This window comes from Petromyzon marinus, unplaced genomic scaffold (assembly GCF_048934315.1).
Source record: "Petromyzon marinus isolate PM22_M1 ecotype Great Lakes invasive population unplaced genomic scaffold, UKy_Petmar_22M1.pri1.0 PM_Scaffold_589, whole genome shotgun sequence".
Classification (NCBI taxonomy): Eukaryota; Metazoa; Chordata; class Hyperoartia; order Petromyzontiformes; family Petromyzontidae; genus Petromyzon; species Petromyzon marinus.
Genome location: NW_027423600.1, coordinates 1 through 20,105, shown reverse-complemented (window position 1 = coordinate 20,105; position 20,105 = coordinate 1). Strand labels below are relative to the sequence as shown.

Here is a 20,105-nt window from a genome sequence, read left to right as displayed (position 1 = left end):
TTGTTATTCAAAAAAGAGCCGGCCATTTGCGTCAGTGCCACAGTCCAAATTTACCAGACTTTAAATAATACTTTCCAATTATCCAATTGGTTAAAACCACAGAGCAGCATTGCCCTTAATGTGAAACCATGGCACACTCTACCCGTCTGTAAAACATATCACCTTCGTGAGAGCCTTGCATTGTAGGAATGGTGCAAATACATCTGGTAATGATTTCATCTAATTAGATCTGAGGAAGAGTTATTACTATAAATCTTGACTTAAAGCTTTCGTGACTGCAGGAATTCATATTATTTGGGTCTTTCGGTAAAGTCACGTAGATAGGTTCAAATTAATAAAAATAAAATAAACAAAAAAGCTCTGACGTTTTAATCACAACACAAGTGATCGTCATCAGGAAGAAGAAAGAGGGGGAAAGCTGCTGAGGCAGACTGTTTTAAAGGTTGAAAATGGGTGTAGCCCAAGGGTCATAAACGACGTGGCTAGTGATGTTAATGTGAGAAATTAGCACATTAATGTAAGATCGGAGAGCGGCCTTCATAACGAGGGCGCGGAGGTGGTTAGGTTAATGTGAGAGATTGGCATGTTAATGTAAGATCGCAGAGCTGCCGCCACGTCTAGGTCAGCATGCGGAAGGGGCTATGTTGGTGTGAAATTTGTTTCACCTGTTAATGTAAGATCGGAGAGCCGAACCTACGGGGAAAATAAAAACTAACATCGGAAGGTGGCAGGATGAGAACAACACCAGTTATGACTTAAACTGGTTGATGACGTTCTTCCAATGATTGCTGAGTTTGTACCCATCGTCTCGGTCGAAAATGTGACTGTGTCTGTATATGTGGATGGCTTCATGAACGAATTTTTTTGATAGCCAGTGGGCTTACAAAGTACCTTCGTCTTAGAGAAATCAATTGGCGTGTGAGCCAACCGCATTAAAACAATGATCAGCCAAGGCTACCGTGTTGGTCCTACCGTGTTTCAAATCTTCCTTATGCTCATGAACACAGTCCGAGACATGTCGGTTAGTTTCCCCAATGTAACTACTGCCACAGACACGGCTTAGTTTGTAGACGCCAGGGTATTGTATATCAGGGACCCAGCGTATCCGCAGGTGGTGGATAGTGGAACGACCTTCTGTGAACTTTAGCTGCAAAATAAGCAGCGGCAACCCTGGCGGATAAGCAGTTGTGGACCAAGCAGTGACAGCACCACCAGGGTGTGGTTAGGACTGAAAATGCCAATGGTTTTCCTCTTGAAAAGCGACATATACCCTTTAACGATGCTTCCACATGGCGAGTATAGGCCGCCATTATAATAAGCATGTCTGCCACCAGCCATGGGTTAACAAGTCCTCAACAGCAGAGCAGGAGGAAGAAGATGTTAACATCTCAACAGCTGTGAAGGCGGACCAAGACTGCAGCAGAACGATATCTCCAATCGTACTGGTCTCCTTGCCATTGGATTCATGGTCCCATTCTCTCAAGAACTGTGTGGAAGCTACTGTACAACAGCTTTTTGGCGTCATCTGGTCCAACACCATGTGAGACTAGGCTCTAAGGAACGCTGTCTCGGGTGTGGACCAATCAATTTCAAGGACAGTGCATACATTATCAGAGTTATGTTTTTGGTTTGCATTCCGACCGCGGGTATTGTGGTCAATGCAAACATGACTCCTTGTAAAAAACAGGTGTCAGTTTTGTTGCCAGATAACAGGGTAAAAAAACAATTATTAGCTTCTCCACAATAAAATAAATCATGCACAGGCGTGTTTCATTAAAGGAACAACATCTTCTGGCCCATTCAATACAGTGTTTTTGGTGACCAGCTAGTGACGACGGGAGCTTGATTGTGAAGTCTGGAAGCTTCTAGTGGCAGCTACAAGAAGGTCGTCTAACACTCAGCAGAAACAAGAGTGTGTTTCTGCAGCTGTACCTGCGACTAAGAAGTCCTTTCAAATGATCCACTCTGCTCACCCCACGTGGGGAAGGAGCTAGGAAAGTGGCCCTAAACATAGTCTGTCTCACTTCTTCCGGACTGGATAACCACGTTCAGAAGGATCCCCATTACTGTGGTGGAAACAAAACTAAAAGTCAGATAATTACCTTTGGGAACTGGAATGTCAGGACCCTTATGGACAAGACTAAAAGTGAACGCCCAGAATGCTGCACCTTAATCGTGGCCCGGAAACTCAGACGACACAACACTGACGTAGCTGCCCTCAATGATACTCGACGAGAAGAGAAGGGGCAGCTCAAGGAACAAGGAGCTGGCTGTACCCTCTTCTGGAAAGGCAGACAGGAAGAACAGCGGCGGCTGCACAGAGTTGGTTTCTCCATCAAGAATTTACTTGATGAGTGAGCGCCTCATGACTCTATGTCTCAAACTGGTGGGGAGCCAATATTCTACTGTCATCAGCGTATATGCCCTGATTCTTCACTCCTATTATGAATGTTACGTCAATCTTGATCAGGTCCTTTCTACTGTTCCTGTGGGAGACAAACTTATTCTGCTCGGTGATATGCATGCCAGAGTTGGAAGAAACATAAACCTCTGTAATGGAACCATCGGGAAAGAAGGAGTGGGTAAAGTCAATTCCAACGGCATCCTTCCCTTGACTAAATGCACGGAGAATGGAGTCATCATCATCAACACCCTGTTACGCCAGAAAAAACAAATACAAAACATCATAGCATCATCCGTGATCTAAGCACCGCCACTTGATCGATTACGTCATTGTCCATGAACAGGATCCCAAAGATGTCTGCATCATCCAGGCTGTTCTAGTAGCTGCTGGTGGCTGGACTGATCATTGACTCATCTGCTCAACCATGCTCATAAAACTGGCTCGCAAGTGACGGCTTCATCAGAAGAGATGTCTACAGAAGATTAACATTGAAGCTTTATAGGACTCCATTAAGCAAGACCTCTTCCACCAATGCCTCAATGAAAAACTGTCAAACTTGATTAACCAAAAGTGGGAGAATGTAGTTCGTCAGAGAAAGTGCTTCAAGGATGTCCTCAAGTCCAACATGAAGAAGTGCTCCATCGACACTAACTCAAGGGAGTATCTTTCCCAGGATCACCTCAGATGGAGACAGTCTATTTCAAGAAGCCAAACATTTTAAAACTTAATAGTAGAAACAGAAAAAGTGGGAATGGCGGAAACAACAGCCTGCAGCCCGACTAATGCAGTTCCACCCACCACTATTTCTGGACACATGTGCCAGAGTTGCGGCAGAATCTGTCGATCCCAGATTGGTCTCTTCAGCCATCTTTGGACCCACAGAAAATCCAAATTTTCTCTGGAAGGCAATCCTCGATTGCGAGGGAAAGCCTATGATGACACTTGGGTCCCTGGTTCCATTGAAAAGGACGCAGTTGGGTTCATATTTTCACTAACACCACACCGTTCCGGGCCCTATCCACTGCTATTTGTGACTCAGTCTATGGGCCTCTGAGTCTATGAGTTTGTATGTACAACGTTAGTTCATGGGCTTCTCTGGACAGGCAAGATATTGGTAATACGAAGCCGTAATTTTCACAGCCCCGATGTGTTTATGTAATTTTTGTTGTGACTGAAATGATGTACATTATATAAGCGATATAGTTTGAAGAGTTGCGATGATTAGAAGGCTCGTGTAGGGGCTAATGTTGATCAAACTGTCGAATGTTTCCCTGCACTCAAGTATACAAACGGGAGAATGTGGAGCGCCATCTGCAGTTGGAAATGATGCGTTGATAGCTCAAGGAGCTGGAGAAAGCCACGGCCACGGTCTCCACCAACACCACCACTGCCTCCAACGCCATCCTGGCAGCCACATGCAGTTCCGCCGCCACCACCAGGGATGCTGTTGGGAGATGCATCGACACCCCCACCCCGACTGCTTCTGGCATATTATTCACCCCCACCGCCATGGCGCTTGATGTTGGCAGATTCAGCGCTGCCACCCCGGCTGCTGCTGGCATCTCCAACACCGCCACCACCGCCCCGGCTGCTGCCGGGAGATCCAACGTTGTCATCCCAACCCAGCTCATGCTGGCAGATGCACCACTGTCTCCCCAGCTTTTGCTGGGAGATCCACCACCGCCTGTGCCAAAGCCACCAGGTTCGGCAAATTGCGTAAATTTATTCGAGAACTTCACTGGTCGGCTACTGCTGGAAGATCCACCGCCGCTACCCCTACATCTGCAGGCCGATCTACCGCCGCCACCCCAGCGTCTGCAGGCCAATCCACCACCACCCCAAGGTCTGCAGACCAATCCACCACCACCCCAACGTCTGCAGGCCAATCCACCGCTGCCACCTGTGGGTCTGCAGGTTGATGCACCTTCACCACTCCTGGATTCAATACCCGTTGAGAAATACAACTGAGATTCTTGCATTACGTGTAGTCATTACACTTTCGGTGTTTTGCTTTCACTGGTGTTTGTCACGCCAAAACAAAGGTCAAATGTTGCTTTCGGGAGGTTATAGCTGGGAGGGAGAGGACAAGTGTGGCAGAAAAGAACCAGAGCTTTGTATGAAGTGATAGGCCATGTAACTTTTATACAGCACTAAGCAGCTGAAAAAAAGGATATGCCACTGAACTAATTCAGAGTAAGACCTCCGCTCTGAAATCGGAGCTGGTCATAAACAACTGCCCAGATATGGGAATACCTCCACTCTTTCCACAACTACCTATCATGCGGAGTTGAGGGGGTGGAGTCCTTGAAGACATACAAAATATCAAGGCAGGTACTGCTTTGATTTGTTTGGTAGGGCGAATGGTAAGGCCCTACCTCTTATTGGCACGATCCAGGTTCACCATCAGACTCTCCCACTCCTTGAAGTGAACAGCCATTACGAGATCATCACCAACATCATCAGCACACAGATCATCCGTTGTTCCCTCCTTCCAAATTAAGAAAAACCATGGGGCATGTTACACGTTAACATTATTGATACATTACGATTCGTAGATCAAAGTAGATTTTAATACAATCAGTCCTCGCTTAGAATGCTCCCGTAGAACACTGATTCGTTACAGTGATAGGAGTGGGGCCAAATGTTCTGGACTGACTTCTACCACCAAGCCAGCTTCACAACATCTGCGCGTTTCTCCGGTTTCCTCCTACGTGCCGAACCCTGATGCTTGAAATTGTCCAAACATCTTAATGCAGCACGGAGCTAATAATGAGTCTCGAGACTCAATGTGGCTCTCCTGGGTACATACAGGATATTTCTAGATTTGATTATATTTATTAATATGATTCAGCCTAGCAGCTGCACTGCGATGTGCCAGCCTTGCCACTGTGTCATGGTGGTAGTGGTGGTAAAACCGATTCGGAATAATATGTTCAGTGCACGTTGTGATTTTTTCTTTTAAAAGTGTTAATCAAACTAGTTGCAGTGACGTCATGGTCGAGTAAGCAGCAATGACCGCTCCAACCCCTACATTAGAACATTACCTTTTTCGACCCAACATAACCACTCGCTTTCCTGTTTGATAGTTTTCTTATTTTTCTACCTGGCCTCAGGCACTTTATAGGGGGCCTTGGAAAGCTGTTTTTTTTACTTTGGAGCTTCCTAGGGCGATCCACAGCCTCCTTAGGTGTAGGGTCCTCAGTAAGCAACTCGAGCCTGACCTCATGGCTAGGCCAAGGGGACCTTCCGCCTGTATCTTTGTGCTCCATGGAAAACAGATCCCCTGGGAAAAAAGCCATAGCTTTGTCTCCCCCCCCCCCCCACCCCATTCAAGTTGACACCAGAGATCCCGGTGGGAGGAACGAGAGCTCTTACAAGCCCTTTTGTAAAAAAAAAAACAAAGAGAATACTGCCCTTCTTCGGGTCCTCAACGAGATGTCGAGTAAGGTTTGCAGGAGGGTGAAGATTCAGGAGGCAGCCACATATGACCCTTCAGACTATGCTAGACGAGCAGAGCGGTGCAATGAAGACCTACGAAGCCAGGCTGCTGGAACCTGAGGAGGCTTACATCAGACTGGACTCTAAGGGACGGGAGTGCCAAGTAAACCATACGGCCTCCTGGAGGGGGTCGAGGGCAACGCTCCTCAAGATGCTCTATCCTACATTCGGCTACATCTGCTCGAAGCTCCGGCATTCCTCTCTACAACTGGGCCATCACCACCTACACTAGTCGGCGCTGCGCTGTGACCACGGCGTGCCTCCACGCGTGCCTGTCGACGGTCGTCCTCAAGACTGCCCGCATCGAACGCGAGCTCATCTCATTCGTATGGCAATGCTTGCTTCCCGCAGAGCAGACTCTTGTCCACAACCTCTCTCGCATAGATGTAGCGTAATAAATGCACATCCTATACCGTCGGTATACTTACCTGCAGTTGCGGGCACAAGCCCATAGGGGGTGCCACCCTGAGCTGGGGAAGGACAGAGAGAGCCAGGCCCCAGGTGAGGGGTTGGGGGGTTCTTCCAGAGTCCCCTGGAAGGTTCTAGAGAGGGGGCGGCACCGGGGGCGGAGAGCCCCCGAGAGGTGTATTAAAGGGGCACCTCTGGGACAGCTCGGGGCAGTGCTCCGAAGAACAGAAGACCATCCTAGCTAGGACCCTGGGACCCGACATCCTTATAAGGGTCGGGGCCGAGCGCGGACCAGTGGTCAGGACCCGCACCTTGGCTGGGTCGGGTCAGAGTAGCCTCCCTAGCTAGGACCCTGGGACCTCGAGCCCAACGTCCTTGTAAGGGCCGCGCCGAGCTCGGACCAGTGGTCAGGACCCGTACCTTGGCTGGGTCGGGTCAGTTAGCCTCCCCTAGGGCACAGATAGCCAGAGGGCTGAGAGCCAGGTTTGATCAGTGCGAGGGCACGCTAGCCCGGAGGCTGTACCTCCCTAGATAGTGGGAGTTAAGGGGAGTTCTGTTCATAGTTACAAATAAACCGTGTTGCCTCTAAAGACGTCTCCAGTCTCCGTGGAACCCACTACATATGTGTATTTTTATATTTTTACCACTGTGATATACACGTTGTCTGCGTGCGGCGACGCTGGATGCTTTTCCCTCTTCCTTTTCTTCATCCCTTCACCACAGAATGAACACGGTAACGCGGTCATGCACCTCGGGGGGGGGGGGGGTCAGGGGTCAGACATTTGTGACGATGTGTGACGTGGGGGAGGGGGGGGGGTTTGAGAAATGTGACGTCACATCAAAATGCGCAACTTTAAGTATAGAATTGTTATAACACTAATTGTTATAACACTCCTACATCAGTGCAGCGCCACGCACTACAATGGCAATAGTTGAAGCATGTTTTATTTTCAAAATGGAAATATGGTTTTGGGGGGGGGCAGAGCTTTGTGACGCCATATTTGAGGGGGGGGGGGTCTGACTTTTTGTGACGCCGAGTGACGAGGTCAAAAATTGCGTGACGTCATTTATGGACGGCCCCTCAAGTGAATGGCAAAATTGGTTTCGATTTACGTTGTTTCACTTACTGTCGTGTTTTTCAATGTACTAAATCGAGAACTTCAGTGCTTGGGGGATTTTGGAGCTGGCTCACCGCCTGGGCTGCTGCTGCCTTCCCACTCGGCTGTGGTTGCTCGAACCTCCGAGTCGTTCATAGCTCGTGGCTTCTAATATCGGAAGGAAGCGGTGATCGTCTTTGTTCGATGGCCAAGAGCTGCTGCTGCGAGGATGACCGGAGTTTGCGTGATGACCGTTTATGCTCCTGGACACGAGATCAGCAAGGTGTGATGTTTCATTTGTGGGCATTGCACCGCCTGTACGCGATCAACCGTCGACGCGCCCACCCGGGCCCCACGTTTGCCGTGAGGCACCATGAGGGCCTCCCCGACGGCCAGGGCCTCCGCACGGTCGGAGTGGGCAGAGGCCGGCGTTCGACTGGTGGTTTGAAAAGAACACGGACAAACATTCGAGCTCACGCTTTTGCTTTGGCAACAATTTTCGTTAATTGGGCTCCGAGCGGCTCAACAAGCCTGGAAGCCGGCGCATTTAATCACCTCCGAGATCGAAATGTGGCAAATTGCATGCTAATCAGGAGCAAGTTGGCCCAGGGATTGAGAATCAAATTTGCATGTGAAACGGCGGTGCAGGACTCGATTCGAAGGCAAGTGAATACTGCGCAGTGGTGCATTGCAAGTGGACATTATTATCATCCAACAGCGACCAGCATGGTGAAGTATGGTCAAACTAAACCTGACATCCAACATCACGTGGCGAGATGTTCATCCAGCAGTGGAAAACGTAACTTAAAGTAACCAAAATAACAGAAGATGCATGGAAAATAAATCGGTTTAATTTTATATATAAACGCATATAACTCATGTGTACATGCTTGTAAATATACGATTCAGCTAAAAAATGTTAAACACATTTACACAAAGTCGCAAAGACATCAACTCGCTTAAATCTTTACCATTACTCCAGGAGCTCAGAATTATTGCCCAAGTACTGTATATACGTGAGCAAAGTTACGACCATTTACGAAAAAAATTGAAAACGTGTCAATATTTTGTCAGAAATTATCTTTGCACGTCTAAAGGACAAGAGAAGCTGTAACGAAATGCGCATTTGTAAACGATTAAACCTTATAATTTTCTGACACCGACAATTTTTCCAAAAACATTCCTTGTGTGATTGCACAGAGTCCGATGAGGGGTGGGGCAGCTGTGTAAAAAAACCTGAGGTGAAATTCTCCGTTAAACCGACGATTTAAACAGCAACAGCTCGGGGAATTTTATACTCTGTTCTATGCAGCTGACCGCTGCCCCTTCATACAGTAAATGGCATCCTCACAAGAATAAGTAACCTAACATCCCTTGCAGGGAATCCTCTCGCGATAAAAAATCTTCCATTTGCCATCCATCACGAGACCCCTGCGGGTGTCACCGTGCACAATCATACTTCGAAGCTCTTGCTCGGATTCCCCAGAGCTTTGCCCTCCGAGTGGCCACCCTAATGGCCCACTGCGACAGGCCAAACCTGGCACAATTGTAGGTTTTTAACTATAATACACGTTTTATGTGTTAGATCGTTTAAATATATAAATGTGTTGTTAAACCCACCACCACCCGACAGCCAATTAGTAAGGTTTGTCACGTAAACAGAACATGTCAATTCGTTACTAGTACAGTCCACCAGTGTGTTGGAGAGCAAAGCCACACCATTTACAATCTAAGTACAACATTTCGCCAGCACTAACTAGCTTCATCAGGCGACAGCCATCACTTGTGAGCACTTCTTTCGCGAATTGGGAGGGGAATCAATGAATGCATATGACTATGGGTATCCATTTCCGATTGGGTTATTTATATGTTAATCAACACACATTATGCATGCGCATTAAGGAACGAGGATTCTCCACGAATCTGGCTGTCGCCTGATGAAGCTGGTTGTAATTACTGGTGAAACATTGTACTCAGATTGTAAATGTTGTGGCTTTGCTCTCCAAGACACCGGTGTGATGTTACTAGTAACGAATTGGCATGTTCTGTTAATGTGACAAACCTTTCGAATTGGCTGTGTCGGGTGGTGGCGGGTTTACTGACACATTTAAATATTTATTACGCGATCTAACCCAAAAAACCCGTGTTATGGATATTGGTCGCGAAAGCCTACGTGTTAAACTGGTTTTCAACTGTTAGATCAGTGGTAGCCGATATGTGAATCGCGATCCATGGGTGGATGATCGCAAAAGATTTTGATTGTAGATCTCAGGACAAATAGGAATAAACACCTCTAATATAAAGCAATTCTTGTTATAGCAGATGGCAAAACAAAATCCCCGACTAAGAATTAATGGATTAATAATATATATTTTAAACCAATAGATCGCACTAGCACTTGGCATGTCTACAGTGTTCTATTAGTCGGTTAAATCCATCCGGGTAACTGTTGGTCATATATTGCTGGTAGATCACGGAACATGTTGAGATATACCAGAATGGATCACAGTGCTTTGTGGGTTGGACACTGCTGCGTTAGTCAATACACACCACCGATTCAGTAACCAATATTTTTGTGAAATCACCTTCATCACAAGGGGGTCAGTGTCTTGGCTGGCAAAGAAGTGGGGCATAAGATATCCTAAACCTTTCATACATCTTGACGCGTATACACCTTAATTGGCTGATTGTACTGGTTGGCAAGGTAAAAATTCTAAAAAAAAAAAATGCGCTACCATTTGAACCGCTGCGCCAGGAGAACGAAGAACCGGTGAACTCTGGATTGCAAGTTCAGAGTGCAAACCGTCTGTTACTTCAGGGAAACATTTCTCATAACCGCCACTGCTTTTTTTTTCAATTGTTCACCTCTGCTTGCGAGCACAATGTACACTTAATTAACTCTGCAGATGTAAAACCCAGAGTGTGTGCCCACTCATGCACCTCCTCCGACATCTTGTTGACACCGCATCCACGATACACTAGTGCTGTCTGGGTTTCTTAGGCCGGGGAGAAGGCGAGCCCCATGGGGTGGACTCCGCAGGGTTGTAGCCTGGAATCTGTGACAGCGGACACACAAATGGCACAAACGTACAACAAAGATAGTCACCCAAATAAGCCTTTAACAGACTGTGCTGCTGTTAGGCGGCATGGCCCACGAGGGGGTAAGTGGCCAACACCTCTCCCCAGTGCTGATGTTTACACACTGCACCAGGTACTCATTTAAGAAAGAGTTGACCTTGGGTAGGCAAAACAGCAGTTCAGATAATCCTCATTGGTGTTGGCGGTGAGTGGGAATTGGGTTGCCGGGTTCATAGCGCAGCGTGCTAACCACTACACCAATGCTCTCACACACACATATGCGAGTATTTCCAACAAATGTGATACGTTATCATTACACTTATTAACACTGAAAAACTTCGCCAAGTCTGAAGACTTTTGAGGAACACGGGGAGAGAAGATGACAACTCCACACAGTAACACACTCTAGTTGGGAATCAAACCCAGTTTTCTTGCTGCAAGACACAAGGGTTTACCAATGTGCCACCCTGCCGCCCATGGCGATACGTAAACTACCTTAATACCAGTTTCAACGCATGCTTATTTTTAGATATGGGAGGAAACCAGAGAACCCGGAGGAAACCCATGCAGAACAGACTCATGGAGTTTTGTTAAGAAATCTGATATCTACCAAGGCTCCCACACCCTGACTTAGCTTGGTATCTTGAGAACTCGCATTCATCATTTAAATAGGTCACGTTTCAGATAATGGCCCTTCTTGTGCAATGAACTAGGGCCATAATAAAAATCTATTTTATACAGCACCTTGCATATCGAAATATCCCAAAAAAGCACTGGACATTAAAAAACTACTCAAGTATAGATACAAGCCAATAGAAATAAAGTAAAAGCCGATAATAACAATAATGACAGTGATACTGACACTTTACACAGCATGCAAAATGCAATAAAAGCTAATCATAATGATTCCTCTCACAGTAATAACCAATCAGAATCCAGGAAAAGCCAATTAATAACGATGTTTTCAAGCTGGATTTAAACACACGGACAGTCACAACTGATATAGGTAGGGATAGTGTCCCATAGTCTTTGGATATACAGTCTGTTCTATAATACGGTAGTTGCGTACCTCAAGAACACCGCGTTTTGGAAAAATCGTGTTATAATAAATAATATATTATATGGGGTAAAGCGCAGTCCGCAATAACGCGTGAGATGCGTAACACAGGCTGAACAAAGACTAAGGAACGTGGGTAGCATCTAGAAGCATCCAGCAGCATCCCGCCTTGTGTGATGCTACGCCGAGGCAGCCGTTACGACCGCTTATTCCTACTCGCGCGACGTAGTTCCATTCATTCAACCGAGTTATATCCAGTTTGGATCCGCGTTATACAAAAAATGCGTTCCTTCATACATTCATCATCGCGTTATATCCAATTTGCCAGTTACAGGAGGTATAGGACAACAGACTGCAGCTCAAAATGCTAGCTATACATATATTTTTTTCCATCCAAGACCGGAGTTTATATTTTATTCCTGTGTTATAAGGGTATTACGTTCAGGGGCTAAATGCCAATGTATGGGTCTGATAGCCTCGGTAGAGCCTCAGGAGAGAGTTTGTGTCATCTTGCCACCCCCTCCATTCAAGGAGCGCAGACTACAGTGGTGTAAAATGTAGTCCATAGTTTGGGTTGCATGGCCACAATCGTACAGGAGCTTGTTTTTAATGCACTGCTATGTATCTGTATGAGTCTCTATGAATCTCTAGGAATCATAATGGGTCTCTCTGTATCTCCTATGTATCTCTGTGTCTCTATGGGTTTACTATACGGTCCCACAGTTTGGGTTGCATGGCAACAAGCGCTATGCTGTGGCTTGTGCCATTAATTTTCGGCCCGCTGACGTTCCGATGCGGCGAGCGTTTGTTTTTTGTGCACTACTGCTGGCGCAGCAAACAGCAACAGCAGCATGGTCACAATACAAATCGGTGGTATTCCGAGGTTGCGCGTCGCGCCGCACGGTGAGTACCTCCGGGCGGACGAGGTGCATGCGGATCCGCTGGTGCTGCAGGTTGGACGAATCCAGCGACACGCGCACGCACACGCGGTCGAACATGTTCAGCACGATGCCCTCCACGCACAGCGTGGGGTCCTACACAAAACACAAAGACATATCTCCAATGTAGCCTTAACAGACTGTTGGGGCAAGTGCTGTTGGCGAGGAGCACAGATGAAGGCCGGCACGGCACACAAGGGGGTGGGTTGCCAGCGCCATGCCCGGCCGCCTTTGTCTCCCCAGTGGCGATGTTTACACACCGCAGCAGGCATTCAATTGAGTTCCGAGTCAACCTAGGCGAGGCCCAGGACCGGTTCAGATAATCATCACTGGTGTTGACCGTGCGAAGGAATCGAACCCAAGTCGCCGGGATCGTAGCGCAGAGCGCTAACCGCTACACTACCGCTGACTGCTCTCTGCCAAGTGCCCTGCACACAAGCACGGATTGACGTAAACCCAACGTTATTATTTATACTATTACATGGGTCACTCAGAAAAGCCTCACTGATTCTCAAAACGTTTGCATTCAAGGTCACTGCTACGTCTTTGTAAAAGGAGGCGAACGATTGATATGTGCTCCCCAAATAAGTAATTTGCATGTAATTTGCCAACCTTGGACCATGATGCTGGCACATGAATAACGTTACAGGATCTTTTAACGTCCACTGTTAAAGCGGATAGCCTGTAAATATTTTACGCTTAATACACACCACAGTTTCGATTTAAAGATTTCGTGACTGCAAGGATTCATCTTCTTTGGTTCTTTCGGTAAAGTCACGTAAAATGAGAATAAAATAATAAATTGATAAAATAAAATAACACAATAATATTCTCACGACGTTTCGGCCACAACACAGTCTCGTCCCTTCACCTGATGAAGGCCGCTTGTGTTGTGGCCGAAACGTCGTGAGAATATTATTGTGCTATTTTATTTTATCAATTTATTATTTTATTCTCATTCTACGTGACTTTACCGAAAGAACCAAAGAAGACACACCACAGTATTAACCGGAGTGGCCACCGAGTTTGAAACACAAATCTCCACAACACACAGCGAATGCAATACCGCTTGGGCCACCTCACCGCGAGCTGAAAATCAGGCATGAGAAGCCGATGGCTGCAATGACCAAACCAACCGAGGGATCGTGATGTGCGGGCCAGCCAAGGAATTTTAAAGCCTTATTTGGCCATCATTAAGGAGTAGATGCAACCCCCCTTAGGTTATATGGAGTGCACAATTGCAGTTAAGAACATACCTAAAATATGGCTGCAAATGTTGACCCTTTTGAGCTTCTGGTCCAAATTAGGCTGTGTGCATTATCCACGCAGAGTGACAATGTAATGCGGCATGCAAGGCATGCTGGAAAGGACCGGATCCACTGATGACAAATGTGCTTTTTGCCATCTAGAGATCACTTTTTGCATCAACTACTATTTCTCTCATTTGTTTTTATTCTACAAGTACTTTTCTGCCCTTCGAGTTTCTCATTGTTTACAGAAAGCATTAGATTTTCTCTATAATTCTTCCGGATCTGAAGGATTTTACTGTATTTTTAATGTGATGTCCTCTCCGTGACAATACGGGCTCCGTCATGGCAGTTATTTCCAAAGCAAATTTAATTGTGACAGTTTTATATTTGAAACGCATTTACATCATTTAATTCAGTTTCAGTTTATTTTGGTATAGCCCTGTGAGCCATCCGGCTCTAATGTATCCACCGGTGTAACTTCCTCTGTAATAGTCCGCACTGCCAAATGGCAAAAAAAACGGAGCTTCGTATCTCACTGCGTTCTTCCACCTTAAACCAAGTGTCTGTGTGTCTGATAGAAACCTAATCGTAGAGAGATGGTCAGGGGGCTTGGGTCCCAGTGCATTAAGCCAGTCCTGGGTTTAAATGCAGAATTCAGCCGTTCGGGAAATGCCAATGCCTCCCAGTTAAGTGAACACATGCCCTACCTCCTCGTCGAAGGTAACGTTGAGCTTGAGATCTTTAGAGTCAAAGAAAACCGTCCCCTCCAAGCCGTACTTGAAAAATCAGACTTATACGCACACAACTAGATCAGTTAGACAAGACACTCTACAAATCACACTTATCATTGACGGCAATAATGTCCACATCGGATTGGGAACATGTAGACAATATGACTGCCTCTTCAGCTGCTACTATGTCGACCAAATGTAAGGAAAACCTGATTTCCAAATTTAACCTCCTCTTCAACAAAAGACCGGACCCACACACCAAAAAGTTAGACGTTAATAAAGTCGTAATTAATCGCAGTAACAGTTCTATTTCCGATGGTCTGAAATCCGTTTTAGCTAAAGGTCTAAACTTTGCAGTCACACCTAAACACATACCAGTTAATGATATAATTGCCCAAGTAGACGTTGCTCTCAGGGGCCTGGGTCACATCGCTGCAGACGTAGCAAGATCTGAAATCGCTGCAACCCTCAAAAACGCTAAGATGCCAGCTAGCAACCTCAGCAAAGATGAGCGTTTTGAATTATATAAATTAAAAAAGAGGAATGATATTGTAGTCCTCTCAGCTGACAAAGGCAATGCTACTGTCATCATGGATAAAATAGAATACAACAACAAAATTAAAGAATTACTCGACGATGGTAGTTATACACAAATAAAAAGAGATCCCACCAACAGCCTCGTCACACAAACCAACAAAATAATTTCTGATTCAACCGCATTAATTGATCAATCTAAACAGTTTTCGTTGAAACCTTCTGCTGCCAGGCCACCAAGATTATACGGCTTACCAAAAATACATAAAGTAGATACACCCCTTCGTCCCATAGTCTCTACTATCGGCTCCCCCACCTACAAACTAGCTCGTTTTTTGTCTGAAATCCTGCGTCCTTTCACTGGAAAGACCACCTCTGTGGTACAAAATTCGACTCATCTGGTATCGACAATCAAGGGTATTTCCCTGTCCCCAGACGACCTGCTTATCAGTTTTGATGTAGTTTCCTTATTCACCAAGGTTCCTGTACCTGACACCATTGCAATCATTGAAGACTTGGTTCATCAAGGACTAAACACTGAGGTACCCCCCCCTGGTGAGACACTGTTTAACCAATACATACTTCACTTGGAATGGAACTTTCTACAAACAAACTGAGGGCACACCAATGGGCTCCCCCCTTTCTCCAGTTATAGCTAACATTTTCATGGAGAAATTTGAGACTGACGCCATCCAGACTGCCACTCTGCGCCCAACCTTATGGAAGAGGTACGTGGATGACACTTTTGTCATCTGGCCACATGGCCGGCTTGCTCTAGACCAATTCTTCGACCACATCAATTCCATACACCCAGCCATCAGATTTACCATGGAAGTCGAAATAGATGGCAAGATACCTTTTTTGGATGTCCTAATTAAAAAGAGACCTGATGGTTCAATGAGCCACTCTGTCTACAGGAAAGCTACCCATACGGATGCTTATCTGAAACCGGATTCCCACCACCATCCATCACAGAAGAATTCTCTCATCAAGACTCTGTATCATAGAGCCCAATGCATATCCGACCAGGAACACATAAGCAGTGAACTCAAGCACGTACACCAAGCTCTTAGGGCTAATGGTTACTCCGACTATACAATCCGCAAAGCTATCACTCAAACCATGAAGAAGAACCCTCTTGAGGAGCCTTTCAAAACCATCACTTTACCCTACATTGCGGGGGTCACAAAAAAGATATCCAAAATCCTGAATAAACACAAGATCCAGGTCCGTTTCAACACATTACATAAAATCCGTGATCTGGTTTCGTCTGTAAAAGATGTGATTCCGGACATACAATACCCTGGTGTCTACAAACTAAGTTGCCTCTGTGGTAGTAGTTACATTGGAGAAACCAAACGCCATGTCTCGGACCGCATTCGTGAACACAAAGCAGACCTTAAACACGGTAAGACCAACACCTCAGCCGTGGCAGATCATTGTTCTAATTCAGTAGGCTCACATGCCATTGACTTTTCCAAGACAGAGGTTCTTTGTAAGCCATCTGGCTTCCATGAGAGATTCGTTCATGAGGCTATCCACATATACAAGCACAGAGACAATTTCAACCGAGAAAATGGATTCTATCTTAGCAATCATTGGAAAGATTTGATAAACCATTTCAGGTCTTAATTGATTGTTCACGCTTACAGTGGCTTTCAGACAGCATACATTATAAAAAATTTCGTCTCCCCCCTCCTCTTTTCAGAATATAGATGGGCTAGTCCTAAATAAACTGCCAAATCGTTGCGCGTGGCGCTAACGTTTTTATAAATAAATAAATGCGCCGTTTAAAAATAAATTTATGCAAACCAACACACCTGAAGACGACCGTTTGAGCTATGGTCGAAACGTCGTGAGAATTTTTTTTATTGTTTTATATATTTTATTATTTTGTTGTTTCCCTTCAACGTGACTTTACCGAAAAAAAACTAAGAATATGAATTACTGCAGTCACGAAAGCTTTAAATCAAAATTTATATTAAAACTATTTAAAAACTATAAACTAAATAACTTTACCAGGTAAGGACCCTGAGAGCTCTATAGCTCTTTTTAAGTGACCTGGCCACAAATGATCGTTCAGTGAAGTATCTTATCACATTTGAAATTGATAGCAGCCACATACTCTAAGTGCATGTCAGATTGTAACTGTGGAGGGAAAAGCCGGAGGACCTGGAGAAAAATCCATGCGACCACGGGGCGAGAGACACGCACACTGCAGGTGTCTGGGTTTGATTTTGGTTCGGCAGTGTTGACGCTCCACTCACCACATCCTCTTCATTCTCTTCTGCAACGTCCCCTGCGACGCCCTCATCGTGCAGGACCAGCGAGGAGGGGGCAACCCAGCGCTCCTCGGGGAACATCTCCACGCACACGATGTCGTCGTGCATCGCGCGGTTTAAATGCTGCAGCCCCTGGATCAACACCTGCACGCAGACAAAAAAGATCCCCCGTATAGTCTTAACAGACCGCTGGGCCAAGTGCTGTTAGAGAGCGGCATATACAGTAAAACCTTGGATTGCGAGTAACTTGGTCTGCGAGTGTTTTACAAGACAAGCAACATTTTTAATAAATATTAATTTGATAAACGAGCGAGGGTCTTGCAATACGAGCAGCTTTGTACTGCCGAGCGTCACGTGATCACAACTGATATACGAGTGCTTTGATATACGAGTGCTTTGGATTACAAACACGTTTCCGGAACGAATTATGCTCGCAATCCAAGGTTTTACTGTACAAGAGTTTTAATACCACGAATAAACAATTTAAAATGTAGGACTATGAGCCCATGAATCTTCTGAAACCAATGTTTTTCAGTAACATATGTTCAAGTAGGGCAATTTCTAGACTGGGTTTTTTTTTTCCAACAAAGGGCCAATGTACCTAATTGTTATTTAACGTTACATTTTGGAGGTGGAAATAGACCATTCATTTTGTTAACAAAGTAGTCACAACCATCATTAGACCTCCTTTGCCAGTACCAAAATATAATAGGGTTTTTCCCCTTTTTTCTGGCAACAAAACTGAAACCTCTTACAAGGAATCAGGTGTGCATTAACCACAATACTTGTGGTCAAAATGCAAACAAAAACACACTGATAATATTTGCAATATATGCGTACGCCTTTTGGCGTCCTCTGGTCTCGCACCAATTGGGTCGAGGCTCAAAAGAAAGCCATCCCTGGTGTGAACCAATCAGTCTCAAGGACAATGCATATATTATCATAGTGTGTTTTTTGTTTGCATTTTGACCACAAGTATTGTGGTTAATGCACACATGATTCCTTGTAAAAGGTTTCAGTTTTGTTGCCAGAAAAAAAAGGGAAAAACCCTATTATTAAAGTAGTCACAATTAACGTATATACTGTAGTTGTGGTGGCGTAGCTATCGAGTGTGCAGGCAGTGCAACTGCACCAAGACTCACAGGCCGGGGGGGCAGGAGCCAGGCTATGACACCTACGTAGGGTGCAAAAGACGTTCAAAATACAAATATTTTAGCCCAGTAGCTCTTAACCTTTACTGCAGCCTTGCAGTAAAGGTTAAGAGCTACTGCTCATGCCAAGAACGCTATGCCACTGCTTAATTATAAATTTGTTTTTATAACTCACACAGATACGATCGGACAGCATTGTTCCTTCCAGACGCAGGCTTGTGAAACGTGTACCTCTTTATCACTGTCACCGTCCCCTCGCACCCTCAGAGTCCCCTCCAGGTAATTCTCACGACTCGCAAGGAAGGTTCCCTGGACAAACCGGCCGGAGCGCACACCTTGCTGCAGCTGGGACAGCGGGAGATGTTCGGGGAAGATTACCCGGGACTCCACCACATCCTGCACACGTACACAGCACACGCACGGCACATGCACGCGTCAACAACAATTTTGCAACCGCCATCACGTAACGAGACGAAGGATCCAGTCTGATTTATCTCAGAGCAGTACGGCCATCCGTGTTAGAGAACGTTCCACAAAAGCGGATATCATAGAGCTACCTCTAGAGTTTCACCCTTCCGTCTCTGCTTTTTGGTAAATATGCCACGTTATAAATCTAGGATTTATTTGATTGATTGACCATTGATGGTGAGGATGAGACGTTCTAAAAGGGAGCTGTTTAACACGTATTCTTTCGCGACCAAAATTATCCATAATAAAGGTTTTTTGGGTAAGAACGCGTAAATGTGTGTAGTTAACCCGGTACAGACAATTAGTAAGGTTTGTTACGTAAAACAAAACGTGTCAATTAGTTACTACTGCAGCACGCCAGTGTATTGGAGAGTAAACCCACAACACTTACAAATCGAGTATATCGTTTCCCTGGCGATTACAACCAGCGAAACGTCGTACTCAGCGCAAGGCAAGTGTCCCTTTCTTCAATGAGGCAGCTGGATGCAACGCGGAAGTGAGGGGTCGGACAAGGGTACAGGCCCGCACCATAAATATGAAGGGGGGGCAAAGCTGATGCACGCATACGGAGTCTCACCTGCTCCGAGGCCAGTGCCAGACGGTCAATCAACTCAGGGTTGTCCAGCAAGCTGCGCACGTATTCCTCCACTGGGGGTACACAGACACGCGCAGATAAACGCAGAAATTATAATTGGCGACACGATTTACCGGACAATATAGAGTGCCACCCAAAATGTAAATTTGTTACTTTTCAAGTCATGCCTGCTGGATTTATTAATTTTCCTGTTCAACTGAAGCACTGTTTAACAAGAGGCACTACAGACTTGATTCAAAGCTTTCGTGACTGCAGGAATGACTCTTTTTTTTTCGGTAAAGTCACGTATAAATAAGAAATAATGAAATAACATAATAGCGTACGACGTTTCGGTTGCAACACAAGCAGCCATCATCAGGTACAGAAGAGCTAAATTTACGAGAGATAAGAAACATAACCCCAGATGTATATACAGACACTCAAGTAGGGGGGAACTAACACAGATACAACAGGGGCCACAGAGAGAGAAGCATACCAAACAAACAGGGTTTAGCAAAATCGCTGCTTGTAATCGCCAAGGAAACGATATACAGTCCTAGAATGAAGGACTGTGCATTTGATAAGGCCACGTGAAGGTGTTGTGATCCCCACTCTCTATTAGGGTGAGGGCTATC

The 20,105-nt window shown here is 45.6% G+C and overlaps 1 protein-coding gene across 2 annotated transcripts; it reads right to left on the bottom strand.

The window, feature by feature from the left end:
• Nucleotides 1–9,172: 9,172 nt before the first annotated feature.
• Nucleotides 9,173–17,374, bottom strand: LOC142923700 (exosome complex exonuclease RRP44-like). 2 transcript variants are annotated; one of them, XR_012940793.1, is made up of 3 exons: nucleotides 14,438–14,754; nucleotides 12,454–12,576; nucleotides 9,173–10,463 (listed from the first exon to the last, which is right to left on the bottom strand). XR_012940793.1 is itself a non-coding variant. In XM_076064665.1 (3 exons), the coding sequence occupies exons 1-3, from the start codon at nucleotides 17,356–17,358 to the stop codon at nucleotides 10,386–10,388; spliced, it is 297 nt and encodes a 98-aa protein (XP_075920780.1). In that variant the 5' UTR covers nucleotides 17,359–17,374; the 3' UTR covers nucleotides 9,173–10,385. The 2 variants fall into 2 exon arrangements, 1 of the variants encoding a protein (XP_075920780.1); XM_076064665.1 differs by lacking the exon at nucleotides 14,438–14,754 and adding an exon at nucleotides 17,263–17,374.
• Nucleotides 17,375–20,105: the final 2,731 nt, after the last annotated feature.

Coding starts and splice junctions, on each gene's coding strand:
- LOC142923700 (XM_076064665.1), bottom strand. CDS start 17,358: ATGTTCCCCGAGGAGCGCTGGGTTGCCCCCTCCTCGCTGGTCCTGCAC. Junction 12,577..17,262: donor AAGAGAATGAAGAGGATGTG/GTGAGTGGAGCG, acceptor TGTTTTGTGTAG/GACCCCACGCTGTGCGTGGA. Junction 10,464..12,453: donor TGCACCTCGTCCGCCCGGAG/GTACTCACCGTG, acceptor CCGCTGTCACAG/ATTCCAGGCTACAACCCTGC.